Below are 26,857 nucleotides of genomic sequence, written 5' to 3' on the forward strand. Positions count from 1 at the left end.
AATCACTGCTGGCGGCCCTGGGGGAGGGTCCACTGCTTTTCCCCTGCCCCATCACTGCCCAAGAGGCTGTGGCCACAAGAAAAGCCCCTGGTGGCCACCACGGTGGCCGCATTTGAGAAACGCTGACTAAGCCTGATGTGGCTCTCCGAGTTTAAACAAAGTGCAGAATTGCCAACCCCAGGAATTCAAAAATAGAATACAAACCAAAATAAAAACCATGGGACATATTTCCATTGTGAAATGCACATAAGACCTCCTTGGTTCCCACCCCATCTCCATAGCATCCCTGCCAGTGATATCCTGAAAGGAGCAAAAAAGTTAGGAATACCATGTGATAGAGATAGTGCTGCACTCCATTTGCCAATAGGAAATTGCTGTTCCAGCCTCGGCGGAATTGATCCTATCTTTTCATCAGCAGCCAGCCCTTCTTTAAGTTTTATGGGGAGTGTTTTAGGCTAGATCTGTCATCCTGGAGGGCTAAACCCACTTTAAGGCCCCAATCCTGCAATGGGATCTCTGCATGGCAGACTTCTGTGCCCACTTGTTGCAGGGGTAGGTCCTTAGTCCTGCCTGCAGGTATTTAATTTGTTGTTTCACTAGGGGGAGCACCCTAAGCACTCTGCAGCAGGTAGAAGAATCTGCTTGCTCTGCAATATGAATGGCTCATGTGGAAGGTTAGAGAAGGCTGCTTTTCCCAAGGACTAGCACCAAATATATGTCATAGTTTAGACTTGTCCAAGGAAAATCTTCTGTTGCATGTGTTATTTTTGTGTTATTTCTATATCAGAAACATGCATCCTGTTGCAAATGTACATTGCCCTTCAGGGCCATCTAGTAAGAACTGGTTTCAGAGTGGGCTTTAGCCCATGAAAGCTTATGTTAGTCTCTAAGGTGCCACAAGTACTCCTCGGTTTTTTTGCTAGTAAGAACTGTATCCTGTCATAACTGTATCCTGTCATTGCAATCTATAACCCACATCCTGCAGACACGTGCTCAGCTTTATGTAGGTGAGTAGTCCCTTTCATTTCAAGGAGCAGTTCTGTCCCACCCACTCCAAGTGCCTCCAGGAGAGGCTGCTTTTGAGAGAAGTGACCAGAAGTGAAGTGACTAGAAGGGGGCAAGTAGTCCCCGCACTTTCCTCTAACTGTACTGACTGGGATTTGGAAATTGCTCCTGTCCCAGGAGCCGGGCTGAGATGCAGTAACAATTACAAGCAAAGCGTCCAGTTAATCAGCAACAATTCCAGTGGGCTGTGGGCTTCCTCCTCAGCCTCCCGCAGGCCAGCCTTGCAGAGGGCACCAAAGCGCCCCGCGGGGGTGGTGACAGCGGGACTCGCCCTGGGGATTTAGCACAGAGAGAGCTGCGCACAGTTCACCCCGCACTATTGTCGCCGCGTCCGCTGCTAGGGCCCCTCTCCTCCGCCCCCGGTGTCTCCGCGCTGCCCAGCGCCCTGCGGGGAGCGGGGGATGCCGCTCCCCGTCAGCTTGTGGCCTCACTGGTGAAGGGTGCTGCTGCAGCCGCCCCTCACCGTGGCCTCCCTGGGGGCGGGGGCGGCTGCTGCCCTTTGCCCAGCGTGGGGCGGGAGCGGCGACTGTGGGCGGGGGCGGGCGAGGTGCCACCGCGCCCGCTCGGGTTCCTGGGGCAAGCCCCAGCTCCTGAGGACGAAGTCCCCTCGCCTCCCCTGTGTGGGGGGGAGGGGGGGCTGCCATCACGTGTGCGTCCTCCCCTCCTCCCTCCGCAGCAGCAGCCGCCTCAGCCCCGCTCCCTTTGTTGTAGCCGGAGCGGTGGCAGCGGCGCTGGTGGGCGCAGCGCACAAAGGAGCGAGCGGCCGCGGCGAGGGAGCGCAGCGGCTGCCGGGGGCGCAGGGACGCGCCGGGGGAGACGGGAGGCGCGCGGGGGCGGCGCGGGCCGGCGGCGCCGGGTCTCTCTGGCGGTCCCGGCGGGGATGCTGAGGGCTGGCTCCGGCCCGGCGGAGAAGGGACGGTCCCTGCAGGGCAGCGCTGCCGCCGGCTCCGATTGATGCCCTGGGCCTGCCGCTCCCAGCCGCCGCCGCCACCATCCCGCTGCCGCTGCCCCCCCGCCATGGTGGCGGAGAGCCCGGCCGCCGCCCGGCCGCTGCCGGGCCCCCCCCGGGCGTGGTGCTTCACCTCGGTGATCCTGGCGTTCGCCCTCGCCGCCCTGCCCCCCGGCCGCGCCTCCAACCTGCTGCCCGGCGGCGAGTGCCAGGGCGGCGGCAAGGGGAAAGGCATCAACTGCTCAGGTAATGCCCCGGCAGCGGCCGGCTCCCCCGCGGCGCGGCCCCGGGCCACACGCCGCCCCTCGCACGTGCCGGGCTGGGGGCTGCGAGCCTGTGCCCACTGCGGGCCTGCCTGTGCCCATCGTGTTTACACGGCAGCGTGGAGCCGGGGTGGGAACGGGGCCGCACGCTGCCACTTCCTCGCTCCTGCCCTACGTGCTGCTGAAAACAAAGAGCCCGGGCTCCGGTTCAGGCTGTCCGGGGCTTGGTCCCAGACGCGATTTGCGGGTAACCTGAAAAGGAGGAGAAATTTTCTCCTCCATCGGACAAAATGGGCTTCCTTAGAGAAAGAAAGGAGTTTGTGATGTGTGGACCTTTTGATTTCTTTCGGTCTGTTGGTTGTGGGCATCGGCAGGTGCATGTCAATCGCACCCCCCCCCCCCATCTTAACCTCTAATCTTTTATTCCACTTCCTCGGTCCTGTTTAAGAAAGGGGGGGGGGGTTTAATCCCAGAGGAGCCCACGTGACTGTAACCTATTAAAACAGTCACACTGAATATTCTTATATCTGCTTCTCTGTGTTTATAAATACAGTCCAAATACAGAGCCCTTATCCCCTTCAGCTGGTTGCTATGTAGATTCATTGTTGCTCTGATGATTGTTGTGGATGCTCCACTGTATCCACAGAAGCATTTCCAGGTCGTTCCTTATTTGAGCCACGGTAGAGGAATACTTTCTGACATCTGCTCATGCCAAACATATATGTGCACTATCATTTTAAAGTAGAATATAAATCCTTTTTCAATTTAGATGGATTTATGAGTATAAGGGATCGCTATTTTCATAATTCTTTCGGGACATTGAACAAGTAGAAGAAAGTAGCAATATCAATGTTATAATTGGTTTTGAATACTTTAAAATGTTTGTCTTCCTCAGTAATATTTTGATAAAATAATTTTAGTTTTTCCTTATTAAAATTAGCTGTGTGTGTTGAACTTCTTTTAAAATCACAGATTAATTACACTAGAATGATCACTAGTAGAAGTGTTGCAAAGTGGTTGTCCGAGGTGATGAGCATTTCCTGTGAGGTGCTAAGTGCCCTCTATTCCCATTGTTTTTGATGAGAGTTGAAGGTAATTTGTACTTTGGAGGTGGCTATCTGCACTTTTTAGAATGGGGTCCTTATGCAGTATAACAGTTTTGAAATAATTTCAGCAACAATTTCCCTTTTAGTATATGACATTTAAATTGTATAATGTTGGCTAATGCTGGCTATCAAATTTACCACCTAGCAAACCATGTCAAAATAATTTTGCAATATAATAAACCTCATCACTGCTTGTTTGCTCTTAATTTTAGCTCATCTTGACATCTAATATGTTGCTGTGTTGTACCAAACTACTACTTTTCTATTCCTGCTTGACTTTTTTTATTCTGTTTGCATAAATGTGATGGTTATTTTAAAAGGGAAGGTTAATAGGTTACTGTGTCACTAGCATTAGTGGCTTACCCAACAGAGACATGTGGGTCATTAGACCACAGTATATGCATAAATCAACGAGGTTAACTATGAATGCTCAGTGAAGTATTTGAGGAAGTTGCTAAGGCAATGTGGAAACCATGTATATTATTCTTCTTCTACATGAACGATCTTCCAAATAGCATTTTTAAACCCAGAAACTGAGAGAAAACTATGTGCTGTCTCAAAGCTATTCAGAATGATACAATTCTAGTTAAAACAGGCAGAGGTAGTTCTAATACTATATAAGTATACATGTCATGCATTGATTTTTAGCATAGCTTTAAAAGATGAAATAATTGTTTTATTTAAAAAAAACCTATTAATTCAATTTTTCTGTATTAACCATTCTGTGAGGGACTATGGGAGAATATTAAGAGGAAAATTTGTCGCAGTGAGTTTCTGTTATGTAAATCTGCATAATTCTCTTAATTTTTAGTGGATAAGCTTCTCCTAGCATAAGATAAGCTTACTGCATATTTACATATTATGGTCCAGATCCCCCGCTGGCATAAATTGACATGGCTCCATTCATAGTGGAGCTTCATTATATTTACTATCTGGTACCACTTTATTAACCAAAAATTAAGGTAAAACATTGAGAACTCTTCTTCAAATCTACAGAACTGTATAGATTGCTTTTGTATCTATCTATATTTGGAAGAAACAGAATGGATGGCTCTTGATTATTATTATTAGTATTATTATTTCTCTCAGCCTCATGCTGACATCAGACCTTATCCGCTGCTCTGGAGCAGTTTCTTAAACTTTTTGACCAGATGCTGCTTTTGCAGCGTCTTATCACCAGCAGATAAAGCATCTTCCGGTGAAATCTTTGCCAGTCCTACTGTATATCTGGAATTAACTATTGTGAAGTGCTGAACTCCCCTTCCTCACCCCTTGAATATTCTGTTCAAGAAATTGTCCATAATACATCGCCCATGCAAAAGCTCATTAAAAGAATGCAGGGTTGCAAAGTGAAGAACACAAAAGTTAGGAAACATCAAAATTAAGGTAGTTTGTGAAACCTTATTTGTCTTCATTCTAAATTCTTTCCTTTCTTCATAAGCATTACAGCAGTGGGTCTCATCCAAGGGTATGCAGAAGTCTTCCAGGGGGTACATCAACTCATCTAGGTATTTGCCTAGTTTTACAACAGGCTACATAAAAAAGCACGAACAAAGTCAGTATAAACTAAAATTTCATACACACAAAATGAGGAAGTAAACAATTTTTCTATAATAGCATGCGGTGACACTTTTACATTTTTATGTCTGATTTTGTAAGTAAGTAGTTTTTAAGTGAGGTGAAACTTGGGGTACGCAAGACAAATCAGGCTCCTGAAAGGGGTACAGTAGTCTGGAAAGATTGAGAACCACTGCATTACAGTACGGTCTTTAGTTATGTGGTAACATAGTCACATCATCACTGAACTACTTTCTGTGAGTAAGTAGTTCACTTTGCTGCTCCTTTACAGTAGTATTTACTGGACTTATATATATGGGGTCTTATTCTGGCTTTATGTAACCATGCATACCATTTTTTGATTAGACCAAATATCTCCTTTGTGGCTCAGAGGGCACGTACTCTGCCCAAGGTTTTGACTTTCTGATATATAAAATGGGTGGTATTATACCTTCATGTAGGTTGTTGATGACTGACTGAGGCCAAGGAAAAAATAAGGACAATTTCCCTTATACAGGATTCCCTTTCTGTTAAATGTAGGGGAGCATGAATATTTACATAAGAATAACTTCACTGGATAGAAGGGTTCTAGAAGTGTAAAGTAACTAGGAACCATGGCTGGTGGAAGGGGATTCAATCAAGTGATGATGAAAAGTTTGAACCTTATCTGGAAAGAAGTATAGAGCCAGTGAGGAGACTTGTGTGTGGATGACATGGTCACAGCAGCAGGAGCGGAGAATTACTTTAGTTGTTGAATATATGGAGAGAGGTGAGGGTAAAAGTGGTCATTGTCACTAACACTAGTGTTGTGTGCTGGTATCGGTGATGAAGGGCAGTCTTCATGAGACACTCTCTATTAAGATGAGATCCACTCCGCACTATGAAGAATTGACTCAAATTTTTTCATAGTGTGGATCCCATCTTAACAGAGTGAGTATCCCATGAACCCTTCACCTCTCACTCAGGATCATACAACATCCATTTGTCAGTACATTCAGTACATATAACGTGTCTGATTATATTTACACATTAAATACCTTTATATAATGTATATGAATGTTGTCCTTAGTTTGACATTAACCTTCTTTCCCACCCTTTGTATGTTGACTATCTTTGGGGGATGTAAAAAAATCCTGGACCATTGTGATTGAATGCTGTATCCACCTCCCTTACCTGTCACCTTTCATCTTCTTAGACTGTAAGCTCCTTGAACCATGGACTATCTTTTACTATGAGATTGCACTTTACAAAGCACCATGGCCCCAGACCTTAGCTGGAGCCTTTGGGCACTGTTATTATAAATAATAAATAATATTAATCACTATAGCAATTGCTTACATGGAAAATAGTAGAAAAGTGCTTTTGATGTATTTTTAACTCTGTACTGAAACTTATGTTTTGTCTTCTTGAAAAAGCTAAGCACACCTTCTGCTTTTGCTCTTTCCCCTTCCATTTGATTTGTCCTTCTCTCACCCCTTCTTCTCTGCCACAAGGACCTTCTCTCTTGTGCTCCTCTGCACATTCTTTGCCTGATTCTCTTCTCCCCTGAATTTCTCTTTCCACGGATGGCTCTAGTCCTATTTGCAGCTTATGGTTCCTTTTCCCTTTAGCAGCTCCTGCTGGTTGGACCCCTTCCTCCCCCATTTCCTATACTCCTCTTCTTATGTAGCAGCAGCCCATAGTGGAGGCAACCAGGCTGGCTCCTCATTGCCACATCCAGGCTCTTCTCCATCCACTATAGCTATAACTAAGACCGTATGGCTTGCCAGGTCTCTGTGGACCATCAGCAAGTGGCTCATGGTTTGAGAATGTGTGATGCAGGGAATTTCAGGAATGAGGCTGAATCAAAATTGGCAGCAGAATACTTTAAATCCACAGCCTCGATGGGAGCTTTCTCTGAAGTGGTTTTACACAAAGGATCGGTCTGTGAGAGAGAAAGAATCTGAATCTTGCTCCCCTCCTCTCCATCATATTCTAAACTACATCTTGTTAAACACTGATAAACCTATTGTGGAAGAAAACAAATACAAATGAGTTTACCATATGGGAACAAGATAGCTGGCAAAGAAAATTGTGAAGTTTGGGGTAGATTATTAAACTAGGAGTTGAAGCAAAGGAAAAAACACTCTCACCAAAGAGAACTCAGGCTGGACCATAAATCTACTTGTAATTGAAGAAAATAGTGAACTTGCACTACTGAACAGAGGACAATGGAAAGAACTAAGGTCAGGGAAGGGAAACACAAGAAACAGAGGTGCAGAAATAAGACAACATTGAAGTACAGAAACTTATAGATGCTAAAAATAAAAGACCTGTTAGATCAGACATTGAAAAATTTATCAGACACCTATTAGCCTGAGGAATAAACTCACTCACCAGAGACTGGTGCAAAAGGTGAGGCTTGAATAAGCACTGTACAGGTATATGAACTAGTGAAAAGCCCTGCCTTTCCCCAACTGCTGGGAATGGGAAGGGTGCTGGGATTCCTATCAGAGTTCTATTTCTGTCCTTGTTTGGATGCTTCATCTTTTATATCTACCTTTGGCTAAACATTGTCTGATAAACTTAGTAGCCACCAGAACTTCCTCTGGCTGCTGGAAAGCAGGAGAATCTTTCTATCTTTCTGATTCTCCTTTCCCACCATAAAGCCTCCTAGCTGCTGTGAGACTGTGTATCTTCATGATTCTATTCCTCTCCCAGCCTTATGGCAGCTGCTCCCTGCAAAAAGATTTGACAGTTATGTGTGGGTAATAAGAATATCCAGAGTTAAAATAGTAAGTATTAAAAAGAAAATAAACAAGAGCTTTGGTAGGGTTACAGACCCTTAAACTTTGGGGCATAAACCAACCTCAAACTCTTGGGGATGAGGAAAAAACTTTCCTAGGGGGTGGTTTATCCCATAACTGCCACTTGCAGGATTTCTTACTCTGCGCATCTGGAGGTATATCTGCATTAGGCAAAAAGGTGTGTGTAACGGGTAGCAGGCCCACCACCGTGGCACCTCCTGCTGGTTGCTCCAGGAATTAGCTCTGTCCAGCTGTGGAGCACCCTCTGCAGGTGGTATCCCACCCATTGCTTGCTCAGCTGTGCTGTCTGAGACCCGCGTTGCTCTCTGGCTTGCGGCATCCTCTTCTGGACACAGCCCTCCAGCTGTGCCCCACTTGTTTCTCTCCCCTTCTGCAGGTATCTGCCATCCTCACTCTGCACCTGCCCTCGTGGCCAACTGCAGCTCCTAAGTCTAGCCCCTTGCCTCAGAGGCAAGCCACAGTCTGTATCGGGCCATGCTCCTCCACGGCCTGGTGCAGGCCAACCCACTACTCTGAGTCCCAATCCAGGGACCCTCTGGAGGCAGCCATGTCCTGCCCTTCTTCTCTTCCCTCTACTGCTCGTGCTTCCTGGGACACTTCCCTTTGGCCCTTGCACCTTCTTGGCCCTTTCTTTCAGGGGCCTCATCCTGGCAGGTATCAAGCTGGAGATTTCCCTCTGCTCCCCTGAACCTGCCAAGCGCTGCTCTATCTAAGGTGCTATCCCTGGAAGCTAGTCCTCCTCCCTTGCTTGTCAGAGAGAGACTGCTGTCTCCTCTGCTTTGCAGCCTTTATATTGGGCCCAGCCTGGCTCTGATTGGCTGCTTCCAAGCCTTCTTTGATTGGCTGGGTTCTGCTATTAACCTTTTGTCTGCCAAAGTGGGGCAACTGCCCCACTACAGTGTGCTTTTTGAAATACGATAGCTCAAGTTTTAATATACTAGTGTACCCAGGCCAAATTGTAGTTTTAGGATTCATCTGAAACAAAGGTACAAAATGCCTTGTCCACACTAAGCTTTAATCATGTTACTGATCACACGTTAGCTATCGTAGTTTAAAAACACTCTTCGCCCAGTGTGGCAGGACCTAGTACTCACCTCTTTGTGTCTGTTGACATGGTTAAAAAAATGGTGTACTTTTAAAATCGAGTTTAAGTTGATTGAGTTAACTCTCTTGAAGAACACTTTTTTGCCTATGTAGACAAACTTTCTCAGAGACAATATACTGGACTAGGTGTACCAGTGGTCTGATCCAGGAGAGCATTACCTATGTTCCCGGGAATCAACATTTAACACACAATCTCGCTAATAAACAGGATTAAAGGGAGGGAGTAGATCTAACTTCTAAAATAAATGCTGTATCCTCAGTCATTTAGGTTACTTGGCTATTATAGTGATGAATGCTATAAAATAAAACAAATACAGATATAAGGAAAATAAGATTATGAAAATGACATAAATAAAAAAATCACAGTAACAGATATAAATATTGTTTTTGTTTAATATGATTTTTAGAACCAAAGTATCCTCTTAAGACAAATTTTTGTATCCTTTAAAAATAATTAGGGGATGATTAAAGTGGAGTGGAAGACGTTTCAGATTTTGAATAAAGATTTTGAATCAGGTCTCATTACTGAGAATGATGGGGAAATTCCTATTCCATTTATCAAAGGTTATCAAAATGTAGCCCTGACAGAGATAGAAGTTTTAAAAGGCATAGATGATGGAAAAAACTGAGAAACTTGACTGTAATATGTTTCTAGCACCAGATAACATTCATCTGAGTTCAGAAGGAGCTAATAATATATAGTTGTGCTACTAACAAAGATATATCCTTAAAAACAGCAACTAATTTTAGGGTTTGGATGGAGGCCAGGTTGGTTATCATCTTGAGAATAAAAAGGAGCAAAATTTGCTCATGGAAATTATAGCCAAGAGGATGTTACTTCTGTATCATATAATACCATAGTTATAATTCCCATTAAGGAGAGAATAATAAATGTCTTTATTATTGAACAATGTAACATTTTTATTGTTGTTGATGTAAGGATAAATAAATTGTGCCTGTAATCTGTTAGCTTTCTTTCAGAGTTGACAGAATAGTGGATAAAGGGAAGAGTGAATACAGTTTATTTGGCCTTTTAAAAAGCTTTTTACAAGTCCCTCAGATAATAATATTGATGATTATTCAGGTTTTTAATACAAAATAAATATAATTAAATAAGCACGTAATCATGCAGTACTGACAGGAAGGTAGATTTGCCTTTTCTCCAGAAGCAGATTATCTGGCTCCATCACTGATCAGTCAGCAAGTAGCGTTGCTGACATTGCCACCCCTATGATGAGATCTTGGAGCAGTTCCACAGGTCAGAGCAGTGGTGCCCATGATACCAATGGTTGCAAAATGGTTATTGTGTCAATCTCCTGTTCTCAGTTTAGAATAACTTTCTGTAACTTTTATCTTCTGAGCTGACATTTCTAGGCATGCCTTTGTCTTTGGGGAAAGTTTGTACAAAAACAGTCTAACTGTTTTTGAGTACAAGGAAAGTTGAAAAGAATTATTTTCCCTATTATAAGGCTTATTATGATTGTGCTGAAGCCCTTTCGTCAGTCCCTGCAGATCTGATGAGGTGAGAAAGGGTTGCGGAGGACTGTTCTGCACTTTGCAGGTGTGAATACCCCTTTATGGAAAAAGGTCTGTAAAATTCACTAAGGTTCTCTATAAATTACTCTAAATAAATGCATTAAATGATGTAAATAGTGCTATATAAGATAAAAAAAATTATGGCTGCTACTGAAAATAATCAAAATAATCCTGTACAATTAAATATTCCTACTATAAAAATCTGTACATTGGTTTAAAAATTCTCATAGGGAATAAATATAAATGTATAACTTCTATTAACTCTATAGAACTTTTCTGTAGGGGCTGCTCTGATGCCCTGCGGGGTTCTGCAACACTAATCTTGAGAGAGAGCCTCTGTCTTGGGGAACTTCTTCAAGTACGTGAGACAGGGCATTTTGGTGGTGGTTAGTAAATTTGTTCAGACCATCACATTTACATGTGCTGTTTTTTGCAAGTCAATAGAGTTTGAAATTTGTGGATAATGCAGCTCTTTTATAAAAGTATTTTCTTCCTTTGCCACCTTGTTTCTTTCAGAAAAATATAAGAAACTCCACACAAAAAACAGGCTAAGAGAATTTTTCTGCTGAAGTGGGGAGTAGCATATCAGTGACATCCTTTGAGCAGCTGGTCTAGTAATAGGAAGTTCTTGCTTACTTAGCTATATCCCGGAACATCCTGGCTAGAGGATGCTAGCACCAACAGTACTGGAGGTTGCTGAAACATTTGTCCATGCATTGTTGTGGTGGTTTTTATTCCCTTTAAGATACCAAATTAATGGGGTATTGATAGCACCACTCTGTTCTGTAAACTTTCTGTGAAGCTGTGTTCTAAAGTGATGCTGTGAGGAGTCAGTGTTCTGCTAATCTTTACAGGATTTATTTTAAAATAATTTAAATATGTTTTTAATTTTTTGAGTTAACTGATAAGTACAGAAAAGTCGTGCTCTCCTATTAGTAACCTCTGTAGCGTGTTAGTTAGAACAACGGTCCTATATCAGGGGAGCTGTGTTAGTCTGGATCTGTAAAAGCGGCAAAGAGTCCTATGGCACCTTATAGACTAACAGACGTATTGGAGCATAAGCTTTCGTGGGTCAGTACCCACTTCGTCAGATGCATGACAGTCCTATAGTTCTTAAAGTTACTAGTTTAATGCAATAGGAAACTGGTTTACACACAGAGTATGTCTACACTGCAATGTAAGCCCAGGGTTAGTGGTACTTGAGTCAGCTAACCCATGTTGGGGAACACAGGGCTTGTTCATCTACATTGTTTTTTAAGCCTATCTAAAGACTTTTCTAACCTGTGCTTGAACTTGGCGCTCTGGTGTCCACACTGCAATGGGCAGACCCAAGTCAAACTAACGATATCCCAGAGTTCCTGGCAGCAACCCAAAATGTGGCCACGCTAGCCCTAGGACCATGAATCACTTTGGGAAAATTTTACTGCCTGCCCTGTACGTTACAGGAAGTTTGAACAGCCCGCCAACACTAGAGATGAGCCATTTCCCCCTGAATGGACCTATGACAGTGAGGGGATGCTGGATCAGTACCCTCAGCCAGAAAGGGCAGCTACTGCTGCAGGAGCTGGTTGCACTTGGGTAGCAAAAGTAAGGGATGCTTTGTGTTCTCACATTATGGACTTGCATGGTCCAATGGAAGAGGAGGAATAGTACCAGTATAAATGTGCTTGTGGGGGAAAGTGGCTCATTAATTTTTTTTGGGGGGAGGCACTGCTTGGGAGGGTTGTGAGCTTGATTGCAGTGTAAGTGTGAATAACATAATGAATAATGGATGTGAATGTGGGAGGGGCAACCCGGGTTTACAGATGGAATTTATTGAAATGTGAATTGCTATACCTAACTAAACAGAGGAATACTATTTGCTTACTAATATTTAATTGCTCCTGACCATGCTTTTAGTTTTATTATCTCAAATCATGATTGTCTGATATGATGCAGTGATAGCAATAAATGTTCTTGAAAACATAACACATTTCATTTGCAAACATGTCTTAAAATAGTACAGCACTCACAGTGTTGGGCAGGCTAGCTCCCATTTCAAAATCACCCAAACAAAAAAAGAGCGGGAAATAGTGAATACCTGACAAAATCCCCTTGCTGCTGCATGTCCACTGTCCCCACGTTCTCCTTTCCCTCCTTTCCACATTTCCCCCTCACTTGGGGGCAGAGGAGAAGGGGGAGGTGTCCAGTGGAGAGGGCTTGAAGAAGGAAGGGTACATGGGGTGTTGTTGCCATGCCCAGCTGCTCATGAGTTCTGAATGCATGTGCCAGTTGTCCAAGCCACTGCTGGAGTGAAGGTATGTTGCATGGTGATCGTGCCATGGTGTGGGGGATGCAGCAGGAGACGGTGCTCTTGCAGCCATCATGGACAGGAATTACTGAAGTAGTTCTCTCTGTTGACCTCTATCCTCCTTCCTCAGCCACGGTTCCTTTTTCAGGAACTGCTTTGCAAGTGCTTGCTCCCTCGCTGAAACCCTGTCCTCCACCTGGCAGCAAGCCTCAGCCTTTCCTCTTGCCTGTCAGCATGCCATTGTTCCAGTCTTTTGTTGCTTTGCTTCTGGTACTGGGCCTTCTGATCTTGACTATAAATTCATCACAGAAACGCTTCTTTTTGGAACCATGCATGATGGCTCATTGAGTTCCTGCAGAACAGCAGGCAGTATTAGTTGAAGAGCCTGAGATAGACAAGAAACAGGGGATTATTGTCTGAAGCTGTTCAGTGGGGGAGCACAGAATTAATTATTGTGGAATCTCAAGGACAAAAATTGTAACATTTCTAAAGTGAACCAACACATATTGTCAGGGCAGTGCTTAACTTGTGCCAGAGCTGAGCCCCGGCACCTCTAGGCTTGGCAGTTCATAGCCCCGGCACCTCTGAGCTTGGCACATCAGTTATGAAAGTGAAAAAATGGCTTGAACCCCGGCACCTAATTGCTTGAGCCCCGGAACCTCTTTCATTACAAATTAAGCACCGTGTAAGGGGATGCTTCAGTCTTCATACTGTCTCCGGACATAGTGTTGTTAATTGCAGTTACAGAAGTGCAGAGGCAATGGTAAGTTTAAAATAACCTTTTTTCTGTTCCATAAAAAATTCATAACTAATTGCTATATGGCCAGGGGGGAGGGATGGTGCGTATGGTTCCCTTACTGTTTTTTCTGTCATTTCAGACCTTTCACATTTTGGAAGATGTAACTATTCTTGTGGTGCCCGATTGGCAGGGGGAGATGTTATTCCAAGTTGCTGGTGGGAAACCTGCAGTGGATGCAGCTGAAGTATTCAAACATATAGTGACCGAACAGCACATTTGTGAATGGAGTGGACTAGTCAGATTCCCGCAGCCCCCATTAGCCGGGAACGGTGAAATGCGGCCACTGGGAGCTGCAGGCAGCCGTGCAAATGTAAACAAATGGTTTGGCAGCCCTCCAGCGGATTATCCTGATGGGCCACAGGTTGCCCACCACTGTTCTAGGAGCTTTGGTTTTTATGTCCTAGACATGGCATCATGCAGCACCCAGACCTTTTCCTGATGAAGTTCATACAGCCTTCTTCTATGCAGAACTGAAGAAGAGACCAGAGGTATCATAGCTAAGACTACGTTTTAGGCATGGGTATTTTTAGTACAGTAACTCCTCACTTAAAGTCATCCTGGTTAACATTGTTTTGTTGTTACATTGCTGATCAATTAGGGAACATGCTCGTTTAAAGTTGCGCAATGCTCCCTTAGAACGTTGTTTGGCAGCCGCCTGCTTTGTCCACTGCTTGCAGGAAGAGCAGCCCGTTGGAGCCAGCTGGTGGGGGCTTGGAACCAGGGTGGGCTGGCAGCCTCCTTATCAGCTCCCCACTCCCCTAAGTTCCCTGTGCAGCAGCCGCCCAGCAGGTTATCAATTGCCGGCAGTTCAGCTGTCCCTCCCCTCCCCCACCATGTGCTGCTCCTGCCCTCTGCCTTGGAGCTGCTCCCAGGAGCCTCCTGATTGCTGGGGGAGATGACGCAAGAGGGGCTAATGTCAGGGTGTCCCCCTCCCTCCTGCTCTTGCCCACCGCTTACCCCTTCTCCATATAGAGCAGGGTGGGGACACGACAGGACTCAGGATGGAGAGAGCTTGCTGGCTGCAGCTGCTGTCTCAACTTCCTGCTTTGGAGTCAGGGCCGGTGCAACCACTAGGCGAACTAGGTGGTCGCCTAGGGCGCCAAGTGGTTGGGGGCGGCCAAAAGCGTGCTCCAGGGAGGCGGTGGAGCAGAGGTGAGCTGGGGCAGGGGGGCGTGGGGAGGGCCGCCTGCAGCAAGTAACGGGGTGGGGGGGGCAGCGCCACGCAGTGGAATCGCTCCCTCCCCCAGCTCACCTCTGCTCCACCTCCTCCCCTGAGCACACCGCCCTGCTCTGCTTCTCTCCCTCCCAGGCTTGCAGCGCCAAACAGCTGATTGGTGCCGCAAGCCTGGGAGGCGGGAGAAGTGGAGCAGCGGCCACGTGCTCAGGGAGTAGGTGGAGCAGAGGTGAGCTGGGATGGGGAGCTGCTGCATGGCTCCCTGGGCCGAGGAGAGGGAGGGAGGGGGCGGCGGGGAGCTGCCACATGGCTCCCTGGGCCAAGGGGGCAGCTGGGAGCTGCCGCATGGTTCCCCAGGCCGAGGGGAGGGAGGGGGCGGCGGGGAGATGCCGCACAGCTCCCCGGACTGAGGGGAAGGAGGGAGGAGGCGGTGGGAAGCTGCCGCATGGCTTCCCGGGCTGAGGGGAAGGAGGGAGGGGGTGACGGGGAGCTGCCGCATGGCTCCCCGGGCTGAGGGGAGGGAGCAGCGGTGAGTTGCTGCACGGCTCCCTGGGCCAAGGAGAGGGAGGGGGCAGTGGGGAGTTGCCACATGGCTCCCTGGGCTGAGGGAGAGGAGTGGGGGGGCGGCGGCGGGGCGCTGCCGCAGGGGGGGCACCTCGGGGGGGGGGGATGGGGAGCTGCCTCAAGGCTCGCAGCAGGTGCAAGGAGGAAGTTTCGCCTAGGGTGCGAAACATCCTTGCACCGGCCCTAACTGGAGTTGTGAGTACTTAGCAAGTCAGATCCAACATGACTCAAATTGAGTCCCAAAAACTGGGACATCCAAAATTAGTGAAGGCTCTTGAAAATTTGGGCCTAACTGAATGTTTACGATTATGCTAATTAGCCTAAGTCCTGACTGGATACCTCCTTCCCCAAACCCCTGGGAGAGACAGGGATGGTTGTGCTACATAAATTATTATTTCTAGGACGTGGGTTAGCAGCAGTGAATGCTTAGAAAGGATAAGAGTAAGAGAGGACTCCATGTGTAGATGCACTGACAGAGAAGCGTAGTGTCTCCATACAGAGGGGTCTGTCCTCCAGATTCTCTGTTCTAAAGTATTCTGAAAACTCTGCAAGACAAATCTTATGGAGTTTCCACTTTCTTACTGAACACTTTCCAAGCACGAGCCTTTTAGGGGCTATAGTTTAAGGGAGTGAAATCAAACTAGCAGGTTACCTTCATGGAAGACTTTTTCCTATTGTTTGCACATGAAACACCAATCTTCTTGTGAAAATAGTTCCCTTAATTGTGTTAATTCTGTGTTTAAATGTAGTTCTGTCCTGGGTATGTTAGTCCATTTTAAAATGATTTCTGAGCTGAAATGATGACACCTTTTCACCTCAGAAGTTTATTGTTATGGTAGTTATGGAACAGGAAGGATGAAAGGTTCTGGCTAGAAAACGGTTTTGAATCATAGAAGATTAGGATTAGAAGAGATCTCAGGAGGTCACCTAGTCCAACCCCCTGCTCAAAGCAGGACCGATCCCCAATTAAATCATCCCAGCCAGGGCTTTGTCAAGCCTGACCTTAAAAACTTCTAAGGAAGGAGATTCCACCACCTCCCTAGGTAACGCATTCCAGTGTTTCACCACCCTCCTAGTGAAAAAGTTTTTCCTAATATCCAACCTAAATCTCCCTCACTGCAACTTGAGACCATTACTCCTTGTCCTGTCATCCGCCACCACTGAGAATAGTCTAGATCCATCCTCTTTAGAACCACCTTTCAGGTAGTTGAAAGCAGCTATCAAATCTCCTCTCATTCTTCTCTTCTGTAGACTAAACATCCCCAGTTCCCTCAGCCTCTCCTCGTAAGTCATGTGTTCCAGTCCCCTAATCATTTTTGTTGCCCTCCGCTGGACTCTCTCCAATTTCTCCACATCCTTCTTGTAGAGTGGGGCCCAAAACTGGACACAGTACTCCAGATGAGGCCTCACCAATGTCGAATAGAGGGGAACGATCACATCCCTCGATCTGCTGGCAATGCCCCTACTTATACATCCCAAGGCCATTGGCCTTCTTGGCTACAAGGGCACACTGTTGACTCATATCCAGCTTCTCCTCCACTGTAACCCCTAGGTCCTTTTCTGCAGAACTGCTGTCTAGCCATTCGGTCCCTAGTCTGTAGCAGTGCATGGGATTCTTCCTTCCTAAGTGCAGGACTCTGCACTTGTCCTTGTTGAACTTCATCAGATTTCTTTTGGCCCAATCCTCCAGTTTGTCTAGGTCCCTCTGTATCCTATCCCTACCCTCCAGCATATCTACCACTCCTCCCAGTTTAGTGTTGTCTGCAAAGTTGCTGACGGTGCAATCCACACCATCCTCCAGATCATTAATGAAGATATTGAACAAAACCGTCCCCAGGACCGACCCTTTGGGCACTCCGCTTGATACTGGCTGCCAACTAGACATGGAGCCATTAATCACTACCTGTTGAGCCCGACAATCTATCCAATTTTCTGCCCACCTTATATATAATATAAACTGAAATTTCCTATACAACATAAAGTTACAGTACAGTAAATACAAGCTGCTTTTTTGCCATGGTTTTTAAGGCCCCAGTCCTTCAAGGAGCTCAGTGTGGGCTCAGGGGTTTGCCTGTGCAGAACTCATTGCACGATTGGGGGCCCAAGTTTCAAGATCTGTAATGCAAGCCAAATTTGAAGAAAATCAGCTCAGCAGTTTTAAAGTCATGAATGTTTCAAATGAAACTTTTTCATAAGTTTGTTTAGATGAACTGAACTCTAGAGCAGTTTAAAATATCACGGTGCTTTGAATTGGACACTTTTGAAAATGTAGGCTTGAATCACTTTCGCAAAGCTACTTAGCAAGTCAATGAGGGTGAGAATCTAGGGCAGGGATCAGCAACCTTTGCGGGAAGCAGCGCGGGCCGAGGGATGTGCTGGCCACCGCTTCCCACAGCCCCCATTGGCCTGGAGCGGCAAACTGTGGCCAGTGGGAGCCACGATCGGCTGAACCTGTGGATGCGGCAGGTAAACAAACCGGCCTGGCCCACCAGGGGGCTTACCCTGGCGGGCCGTGGGCCAAAGGTTGCCGATCCCTGATCTAGGGGGTCTTGGTACCCAGACCTCTGATTTAAGCCACACTATTTATCTAACCATTTCTAAAATTTTGTGTCAGTGGTACTCACTTGTGGATTGAGCTAGAGAGTTGCTTTCACAGGATCTAGGGTAATTTTATTTGAAAAATCTTTGCTGCTTTTGTCAAAATATTTTGACTGTAGTGTTTTAACAGGTTTTCTTCACATTTGTTTTACAGAATAGATATCATACTTACAGTGGAGAGAGGTGATGAGAGATGGATCTTAGCTCAGTGGGATAGTTATCTCTTTCTATAGATTGTCATTGAAAATTAGACTGTCTGGAAGAGACCTGGGACAAACAATACTTCCCCCACCAAAGAGCCACAGTCACCTGAGAATTGGGAGGTAATTAGGGTTGCCAACCCTCCAGTATTGTCCTGGAATCTCCAGGAATTAAAGCTCAAACTTTAATTAAAGATTATGTCATATGATGAAACCTCCAGAAATACATCTAACTGAAATTGGCAACTCTAGAGGGGAGCAGTAGCTGGTTTCACCTCTCCTTCCTGTGTCTGTAGCCCTTTGATTTCCTGCTGAGTGAGAAATAGGAAAAGGGGGACTTTTGTGGCAAGTTCCTTCTGCTCCTTCTGCTTGTATGGGAGTAGCCTAATCCCTCACTCTAAGGGTATGTCTACACTTCAAAATTAGGTCAAATTTATAGAAGTCGGTTTTGTAGAAAGCATTTTTATACAGTCGATTGTGTATGTCCCCACACAAATGTTCTAAGTGCATGTAGTCGGCGGAGTGTGTCCACAGTACCAAGGCAACCGTCGACTTCTGGAGCATTATACTGTGGGTAGCTATCCCACAGTTCCCGCAGTCTCTACCACCCATTTGAATTCTGGGTAGAAATCCCAGTGCCTGATGGGGCTAAAACATTGTCACGAGTGGTTCTGGGTACATATCGTCAGGCCCCCCTTCCCTCCCTCCTTCCGTGAAAACAAGGGCACACAATCGTTTTGCACCTTTTTTCTTGAGTTACCTGTGCAGACGCCATACCACGGCAAGCATGGAGCCCGCTCAGCTAACCGTCACCATATGTCTCCTGGGTGCTGGCAGACGTGGTACTGCATTGCTACACAGCAGCAGTTTTTTGCCTTTTGGCAGCAGACAGTGCAGTATGACTGGGAGCCATCGTCGGTATAGTCTTGGGTGCTCTTTTAACCGACTTCGATGAGGTCAGGGGCACCTGGGTAAACATGGGAGTGACTCAGCCAGGTCATTTTCCTTTTAAGTTTCATCTCATGGCGATTGAGTCCTATCTGCAGTGCACTGTCTTTTAATCAACAGCCAACAGATGACGATGGCCAGTAATCACACTGCACCATCTTCTGCCGAGCACCCAGGAGGTGACGATGGCTAGTGGTCGTACTGCACAGTCTGCTGCCAGCAGGATGTATAAAGATAGATGAAGTGGCTCAAAACAAGAAATAGACCAGATTTTTTTTTATTCATTTTCTCCTCCTTCCCTCCCTCCCTCTGTGAAATCAACGCCCTGCTAAACCCAGTGCTGAGTTCTATCCTTGAGGGGGTCATTCAGTTTCTTGCAAAGCCACCCCCTTTGTTGATTTTAATTCCCTGTAAGCCAACACTGTAAGCCATGTCGTCAGTCGCCCCTCCCTCCGTCAGGGCAACAGCAGACAATCGTTTCACCCCTTTTTTCTGTGCAGACGCCATATCACGGCAAGCATGGAGCCCGCTCAGATCACTTTGGCAATTAGGAGCACATTAAACACCACACGCATTATCCAGCCATATATGCAGCACCAGAACCTGGCAAAGTGAAACCGGGCAAGTAGGTGACGTCAGCACAGTGACGAGAGTGATGAGGACATGGACACAGACTTCTCTCAAAGCACGGGCCCTGACAATGTGGACATCATAGTGCTAATGGGGCAGGTTCATGCGGTGGAACGCCGATTCTGGACTCGGGAAACAAGCACAGACTGGTGGGACTGCAAAGTGTTGCAGGTCTGGGACGATTCCCAGTGGCTGCGAAACGTTCGCATGTGTAAGGGCACTTCCATGGAACTTTGTGACTTGCTTTCCCCTGCCCTGAGGCGCAAGAATACCAAGGTGAGAGCAGCCCTCACAGTTGAGAAGCGAGTGGCGATAGCCCTGTGGAAGCTTGCAACGCCAGACAGCTACCGGTCAGTTGGGAATCAATTTGGAATGGGCAAATCTACTGTGGGGGCTGCTGTGATGCAAGTAGCCAATGCAATCAAAGATCTGCTGATATCAAGGGTAGTGACCCTGGGAAATGTGCAGGTCTAGTGGATGGCTTTGCTGCAATGGGATTCCCTAACTGTGGTGGGGCCATAGATGGAACCCATATCCCTATCTTGGCACCGGAGCACCAAGCCAGCGAGTACATAAATCGCAAGGGGTACTTTTCAGTAGTGCTGCAAGCACTGGTGGATCACAAGGGACATTTCACCAACATCAACGTGGGATGGCCAGGAAAGGTACATGACGCTCGCGTCTTCAGGAACTCTGGTCTGTTTCAAAAGCTGCAGGAAGGGACTTTATTCCCAGACCAGAAAATAACTGTTGGGGATGTTGAAATGCCTATAGTTATCGTTGGGGACCCAGCCTACACCTTAATGCCATGGCTCATGAAGCCATACACAGGCAGCCTGGACAGTAGTCAGGAGCTGTTCAACTACTAGGCTGAGCAAGTGCAGAATGGTGGTAGAATGTGCATTTGGATGTTTAAAAGCGCGCTGGCGCAGTTTACTGACTCGGTTAGACCTCAGCGAAACCAATATTCCCACTGTTATTACTGCTTGCTGTGCGCGGCACAATATCTGTGAGAGTACGGGGGAGACGTTTATGGCGGGGTGGGAGGTTGAGGCAAATCGCCTAGCTGCTGGTTACGCGCAGCCAGACACCAGGGCGGTTAGAAGAGCACAGGAGAGCCTGGTGCACATCAGAGAAGCTTTGAAAACCAGTTTCATGACTGGCCAGGCTACGGTGTGAAAGTTCTGTTTGTTTCTCCTTGATGAAACCCCTCGCCCCTTGGTTCACTCTACTTCCCTGTGAGATAACTGCCCTCCCCTCCTCCCTTCGATCACCACTTGCAGAGGCAATAAAGTCATTGTTGCTTCACATTCATGCATTCTTTATTAATTCATCTCACAAATAGGGGGATAACTACTAAGGTAGCCCGGAAGGGTTGGTGGAGGAGAGAAGCACCAGAAGGGGTGGTGGAGGAGGGAAGGACAAGGCCACACAGCACTTTAAAAGTTTAAAACTTATTGAATGCCAGCCTTCTGTTGCTTGGGCAATCCTCTGGGGTGGAGTGGCTGGGTAGCCGGGGGCCCTCCGACCGTGTTCTTGAGTGTCTGGGTGAGGAGGCTATGGAACTTGGGAAGAAGGGCGGTTGGTTACACAGGGGCTGTAGCGGTGGTCTGTGCTCCTGCTGCCTTTCCTGCAGCTCAGCCATACGCTGGAGCATATTAGTTTGATCCTCCAGCAGCCTCAGCATTGAGTCCTGCCTCCTCTCATCATGCTGCCACCACCTTTCAGCTTCAGCCCTCTCTTCAGCCCGCCACCTCTCCTCCCAGTTATTTTGTGCTTTCCTGCACTCTGACATTGTCTGCCTCCACGCATTCGTCTGTGCTCTGTCAGTGTGGGAGGACAGCATGAGCTCAGAGAACATTTCATCGCGAGTGCGTTTTTTTCGCCTTCTGATCTTCACTAGCCTCTGGGAAGGAGAAGATCCTGTGATCCTTGAAACACATGCAGCTGGTGGAGAAAAAAAAGGGACAGTGGTATTTAAAAAGACACACTTTATAGTACAATGGGTACACTCTTTCATAGTAAACCTTGCTGTTAATATTACATAGATATTACATGTGCTTTCGTTCCAAGGTCTCATTTTGCCTCCCCCCACCACGTGGCTAGCACCTCCCCTCCCCCGTGGCTAACAGTGGGGAACATTTCTGTTCAGCCACAGGCAAACAGCCCAGCAGGAACAGGCACCTCTGAATGTCCCCTGAAGAAAAGCACCCTGTTTCAACCAGGTGACTATGAATGATATCACTCTCCTGAGGATAACACAGAGAGATAAAGAACGGATGTTATTTGAACGCCAGCAAACATACACTGCAATGCTTTGTTCTACAGTGATTCCCGAGAACGTGCCACTGGCCTGGAGTGGTAAAGTGTCCTACCATGGTGGATGGAATAAGGCTGCCCTCCCCAGAAACCTTTTGCAAAGGCTTTGGGAGTACATCCAGGAGAGCCGCAAATGCCAGGGCAAATGAATCATTAAACATGCTTGCTTTTAAACCATGTATAGTATTTTAAAAGGTATACTCACCAGAGGTCCCTTCTCCACCTGGCAGGTCTGGGAAGCAGCCTTGGGTGGGTTCGGTGGGTACTGACTCCAGGTCCAGGGTGAGAAACAGTTCCTGGCTGTCGGGAAAACCGGTTTCTCTGCTTGCTTGCTTTGAGCTATCTACAACCTCATCATCATCATCTTCTTCGTCCCCAAAACCTGCTTCCGTATTGCCTCCATCTCCATTGAAGGAGTCAAACAACACGGCTGGGGAAGTGGTGGCTGAACCCCCTAAAATGGCATGCAGCTCATCATAGAAGCGGCATGTTTGGGGCTCTGACCCGGAGCGGCCGTTCGCCTCTCTGGTTTTCTGGTAGGCTTGGCTCAGCTCCTTAAGTTTCACACGGCACTGCTTCGGGTCCCTGTTATGGCCTCTGTCCTTCATGCCCTGGGAGATTTTGACAAATGTTTTGGCATTTTGAAAACTGGAACAGAGTTCTGATAGCACGGATTCCTCTCCCCATACAGCAATCAGATCCCGTACCTCCCATTTGGTCCATGCTGGAGCTCTTTTGCAATTCTGGGACTCCATCATGGTCACCTCTGCTGATGAGCTCTGCATGGTCACCTGCTGCTTGCCACTCTGGCCAAACAGGAAATTGAAATTCAAAAGTTCGCTGTTCTTTTCCTGTCTACCTGGCCAGTACATCTGAGTTGAGAGTGCTGTCCAGAGTGGTCACAATGGAGCACTCTGGGATAGCGCATGGAGGCCAATACTGTCTAATTGTGTCCACAGTACCCCAAATTCGACCCAGCAAGGCCGATTTCAGTGCTAATCCCCTTGTCGGGGGTGGAGTAAGGAAATCGATTTTAAGAGCCCTTTAAGTAAAAAAAAAGGGCTTCGTCGTGTGGATGGGTGCAGGGTTAAATCGATTTAACGCTGATAAATTCGACCTCAACTCCTAGTGTAGACCAGGGCTAAGGCATAAGTGGAGGGGGTGAGGGATAATGATATGCTAGATCCAAGGGCTCTCTGGCAGTGAAGGAGGAGACTGGCAATGATCCTGCCTGCAGCTAGGTGATCAAAGGCTCATTCCACAGCTGGTGAAACCAGACTTCGCTCTTACTTCTCCTTCCCAAACCCTCTTTGGAGATTTTAAGAGATGTCCAGGATAGCCAGATGAGAAAGCAGGAAGGTATTAGCCCTATCTTAGAAATCTGTCTGTTTCTGGAGGGGGCACTGAAAGTATCTGTAAGGAGTAAATTAGAGAACATCTTTTTTCTAACACCAGGGAGCTTCAGGAGCTCCCTGTCAGATGTCATCAGCACACAGAAGATCTTATTCTTGAAAGCAGGCAGGGAGGTGAGAAGCTTAAGGTCTCTTCACTGCCCTCTGGTTAAAAAAGAGTCTATCATTGTTGACTCTTTCCTTCACTCTTTTTTTTAATTAACTGAGGGTCAGTCAGGGATATAATAGGACTTTAAAGAGACACTGTCAACTTGAGTCCCCTTAAAAATGAATGAAAAGTAGTTTAAGAAATGTGAGAGGGTCGGGCCAGATGGCTAAAGGAGAGTGATAGAAGGCACATATATTAGCCCCAGGTTAAGCAGGTTCCTTTCCCCTGGGTAAGGTAACAGGGCAGTTCCGGAACAATCAGGAACTTGCTGGAACCAATTAAGGCAGACAGGCTAATTAGGACACCTGGAGCCAATTAAGAAGCTGCTCAAATCAGTTAGGACAGGCAGGCTAATCAGGATTTTAAAAGGACCTCACTTCAGTCAGTGAGGGGTGTGCAAGGAGCTGAGAGTGAGAGGGCGTGCTGCTGGAGGACTGAGGAGTACAAACACTATCTGGCATCAGGAGGAAGGTCCTGTGGTGAGGATACAGAAGGTGTTGGGAGGAGGCCATGGGGAAGTAGCCCAGGGAGTTGTAGCTGTCACACAGGTGTTACATGAAACACTACAGACAGCTGTGATCCACAGGGCCCTGGGCTGGAACCTGGAGCAGAGGGTGGGCCCGGGTTCCCCTTATCTCCCCAACTCCCTATTGGATACAGGAGGAGTTGACCTGGACTGTGGGTCCTACCAGAGGGGAAGGTCCCTGGCATGTCCCCTGACCCACTAGGTGGACCAGCAGAGATTGTGGGGATTGTTCTCCTTATGTTTCCCCATGCTGGCCAGTGATGAGGTTAGCTGAGTGAACAGCAGGTTTGAGCCACTAGCAAAAGTGACCAAACTGAGGGCTGCTGTCGTTCTCTGAGGTGAGTAAATCTGCCAATAAGTGCAGGACCCACCCAAGGCAGAAGAGGGACTTTACCACAGGAACCACACTTACCCCAAGTTCCTCAGCCAATTGTTGTGGTTTTTAGAGTCACATTTTCCTATTTTTTAAAAAAATGACTCTTCTCTTCTGTTGCTGAGTGATTCACAAACACAGGGGAAACTGACTGACTACATGAACAGAAGAATGAAACTGACTCCTCAAGAAAGGACTGATTTTCAGTGAAACCTCCATTTGAAACCATTGGGAGCCATGGGTACACACTGCCTCTGAAAATCAGGCCCAAAATGCTGTCAAACGTGCACAGCAGACAAAATGGAAAAAAATAATTGTAGGCATTCCTTGTAACAACAGTATCTATCTGTCCAGGTATGTATGACCCGCCTCATTGTAGTATCTGAGCACCTCACAATGCTCCCCTGAACTAGGGAAGGATCCATATTTTACAGATAGGGAATCTGAGGTATGGAGAGATTTAGTGGCTTGCCCACAGTTACATAGAAAGCCTTTAGTAGAGGGGGGTATTGAAGCCAAGTCTCCTGAGTGCTAGTAGTGTCTTAGCCAAACCTCTTGCCCTTAGGTTTGCTGTCAGAAATATGATTCTAATGCCTAAATTCTGCCTTGAATTATACCTCTGTCTGTGTGTTATACCCATTATACCAAATCTAACTAGTGTAAATGGGTGCAAACTCCTCTGCAGTCAATGGGTGAATGCACATTTGTTTATATCAGGACTGAATTTTGCCTATTTCATTGGAATTGCACAGGCATAACCAAGGGCAAAATTCGGCCGTATATATATTGCAGTATTACGTTAAATTTTTCAGTGTTTCATGTTGAAAATACACAATTCTGTTAAAAGATGTCCAGTCTAATCTGTGGCCTGGGGCCACCTGCGGCACTTGTGGCTCTATATTGTCATCCTCTTGAGCAACTATGTTTAAGTAGAAAATGTTTACTTAATTGTGAATTGCAAATGTATTCCCTGAGCTATGCTGTGTGATTTTTTTTTAATCTGAAGTAGTTCTATCAGCCCTGTCACAACTGCCTCCCACTGCTTCTCCTGCAACCGCAGGAGCCACAATATCAGCCAGATGTTTTCTGAACAGCTGCTGTCCCCCATCTGCTCAACAGCTCCCACAGTGGTCACCCTCCACATTGCCGGGAACGGAGGAGAGCTCTGCTTTGCTCCTTTTTACTTGTGTACTTGTCTGGCTGTTAGGGAGCACCTTGGGAGCTCCTCTCTCCAGTGCAGCCACCAAGGGTTGCCCAGGAAATGATAAAATGAGGAAAAGATGAGAACTAATAACTAGTGACAAGCTTCCTGATTCTTTGCCCCCAGCCTGGTCGCAGCAACTCACTTATGCCAGCTGGTAAACGTCCCTCTAAGGCAACTTGGGATTGCTGGACAGTAATGTGCTCCAACCACGTCTTCAACCCTTGCTGCCCTCTGCAGCAGGAGTGCAGGGAGGGGTGCACAGATGTCTGCACTGGCCCTACCCTTGCTAGGGACTCTCCCATGGTGAGGGAATCCCCAGCAGGGGTATGGTGGGTGATTTCCGCTCTCCTTGTGCTGCCTGACTGGCACACAGGGAACAAACCAGTGCAGCAAATGTACCTGAAATAATTGCATCCACTTGACCTTTTGAAATAATGCTGGTCCCTCAGGCTGAGAAGCTGGAGCACTGGAGTAGTCTGTCTATCTATTTTATCTAGTCAGTGAGTGAATTTTAAAAAAAATTACAGAGATACCATTAGCTCTGAATAAGTTGGAGTCAGTCAGATCTCCCTATTTGCAAAACTAGCAGCCTGCCCACCAACTGCGAGAATTAGAAATTAGCTAATTGTATTTGTGCTACATTACCTGTGACTGTAATAGGCAGTGAGGCAGGTGCACATTTCTTATTATGCAGTCTGTGCTGGAGCACCACAGTAAATTCATAACTGCTAAAAATCCTTTTGAGAATTTCAGTAGAGATTAATTGAAGCTTTGAAAACAAACATTTCTCCTTATATTTTAGCGAGGATAAGCATCCTGGCTGAATGCGATTATTAGCTCTAGAGTCTAGATTATTAATTAACAAGATTCTGCATGGGATGGAGATATATTTCAATGGACTAGATTTATCAGTAGTGTTGGTTTTGTGTTTGAAAAGGGTAATATCTTAAACTTTTCTAGAAATACCTTGTAAGTCTCTTCCTTCTGATCTGTAATTTATTGGCATCATTAGAATTCATTAAATAACTTGGGCTGTCTCTTATTTTTCTCACCTCTGACATTTATGTCACTGCTTATTTTGTTACTTTTTCAGTTTCTATTGACTATTTAATTATGGTTTTCAAAAACTGCCCTTAAGAGTTGACCAGACTTAAAGTGTATGAATATATGTAGGAGAGACTTTGCACAAATCTAATCCATCTCCACCATTTTCTTACTGTCCATGTTTCAATAATATTAGCTCTAACATTATCTATTTACTTTTTCTGTATTTGGAAGAGGATTT

General features: G+C 46.4%; 1 protein-coding gene and 1 long non-coding RNA gene across 2 annotated transcripts in view; both read left to right on the top strand.

Annotated features, from left to right (window-relative positions):
- The first annotated feature begins 1,663 nt into the window (after nt 1-1,663).
- The window catches only part of TMEFF1 (transmembrane protein with EGF like and two follistatin like domains 1), a 216,845-nt gene continuing 191,651 nt past the window's right edge, over nt 1,664-26,857 (top strand). The window contains exon 1 of the mRNA XM_084620250.1: nt 1,664-2,260. Within this exon, the coding sequence (XP_084476376.1) occupies nt 2,020-2,260 (241 nt within the window). The 5' untranslated portion in view covers nt 1,664-2,019. The remainder of the gene's footprint in view (nt 2,261-26,857) is intronic.
- LOC311516307 lies at nt 12,405-22,350 on the top strand. The gene is made up of 3 exons (XR_014710378.1): nt 12,405-13,440; nt 13,556-13,964; nt 19,461-22,350. It is a non-coding gene; the product is annotated as an uncharacterized lncRNA (long non-coding RNA).

Source organism: Lepidochelys olivacea (genome assembly GCF_965140295.1).
Source record: "Lepidochelys olivacea isolate rLepOli2 genome assembly, chromosome: 2".
Classification (NCBI taxonomy): Eukaryota; Metazoa; Chordata; order Testudines; family Cheloniidae; genus Lepidochelys; species Lepidochelys olivacea.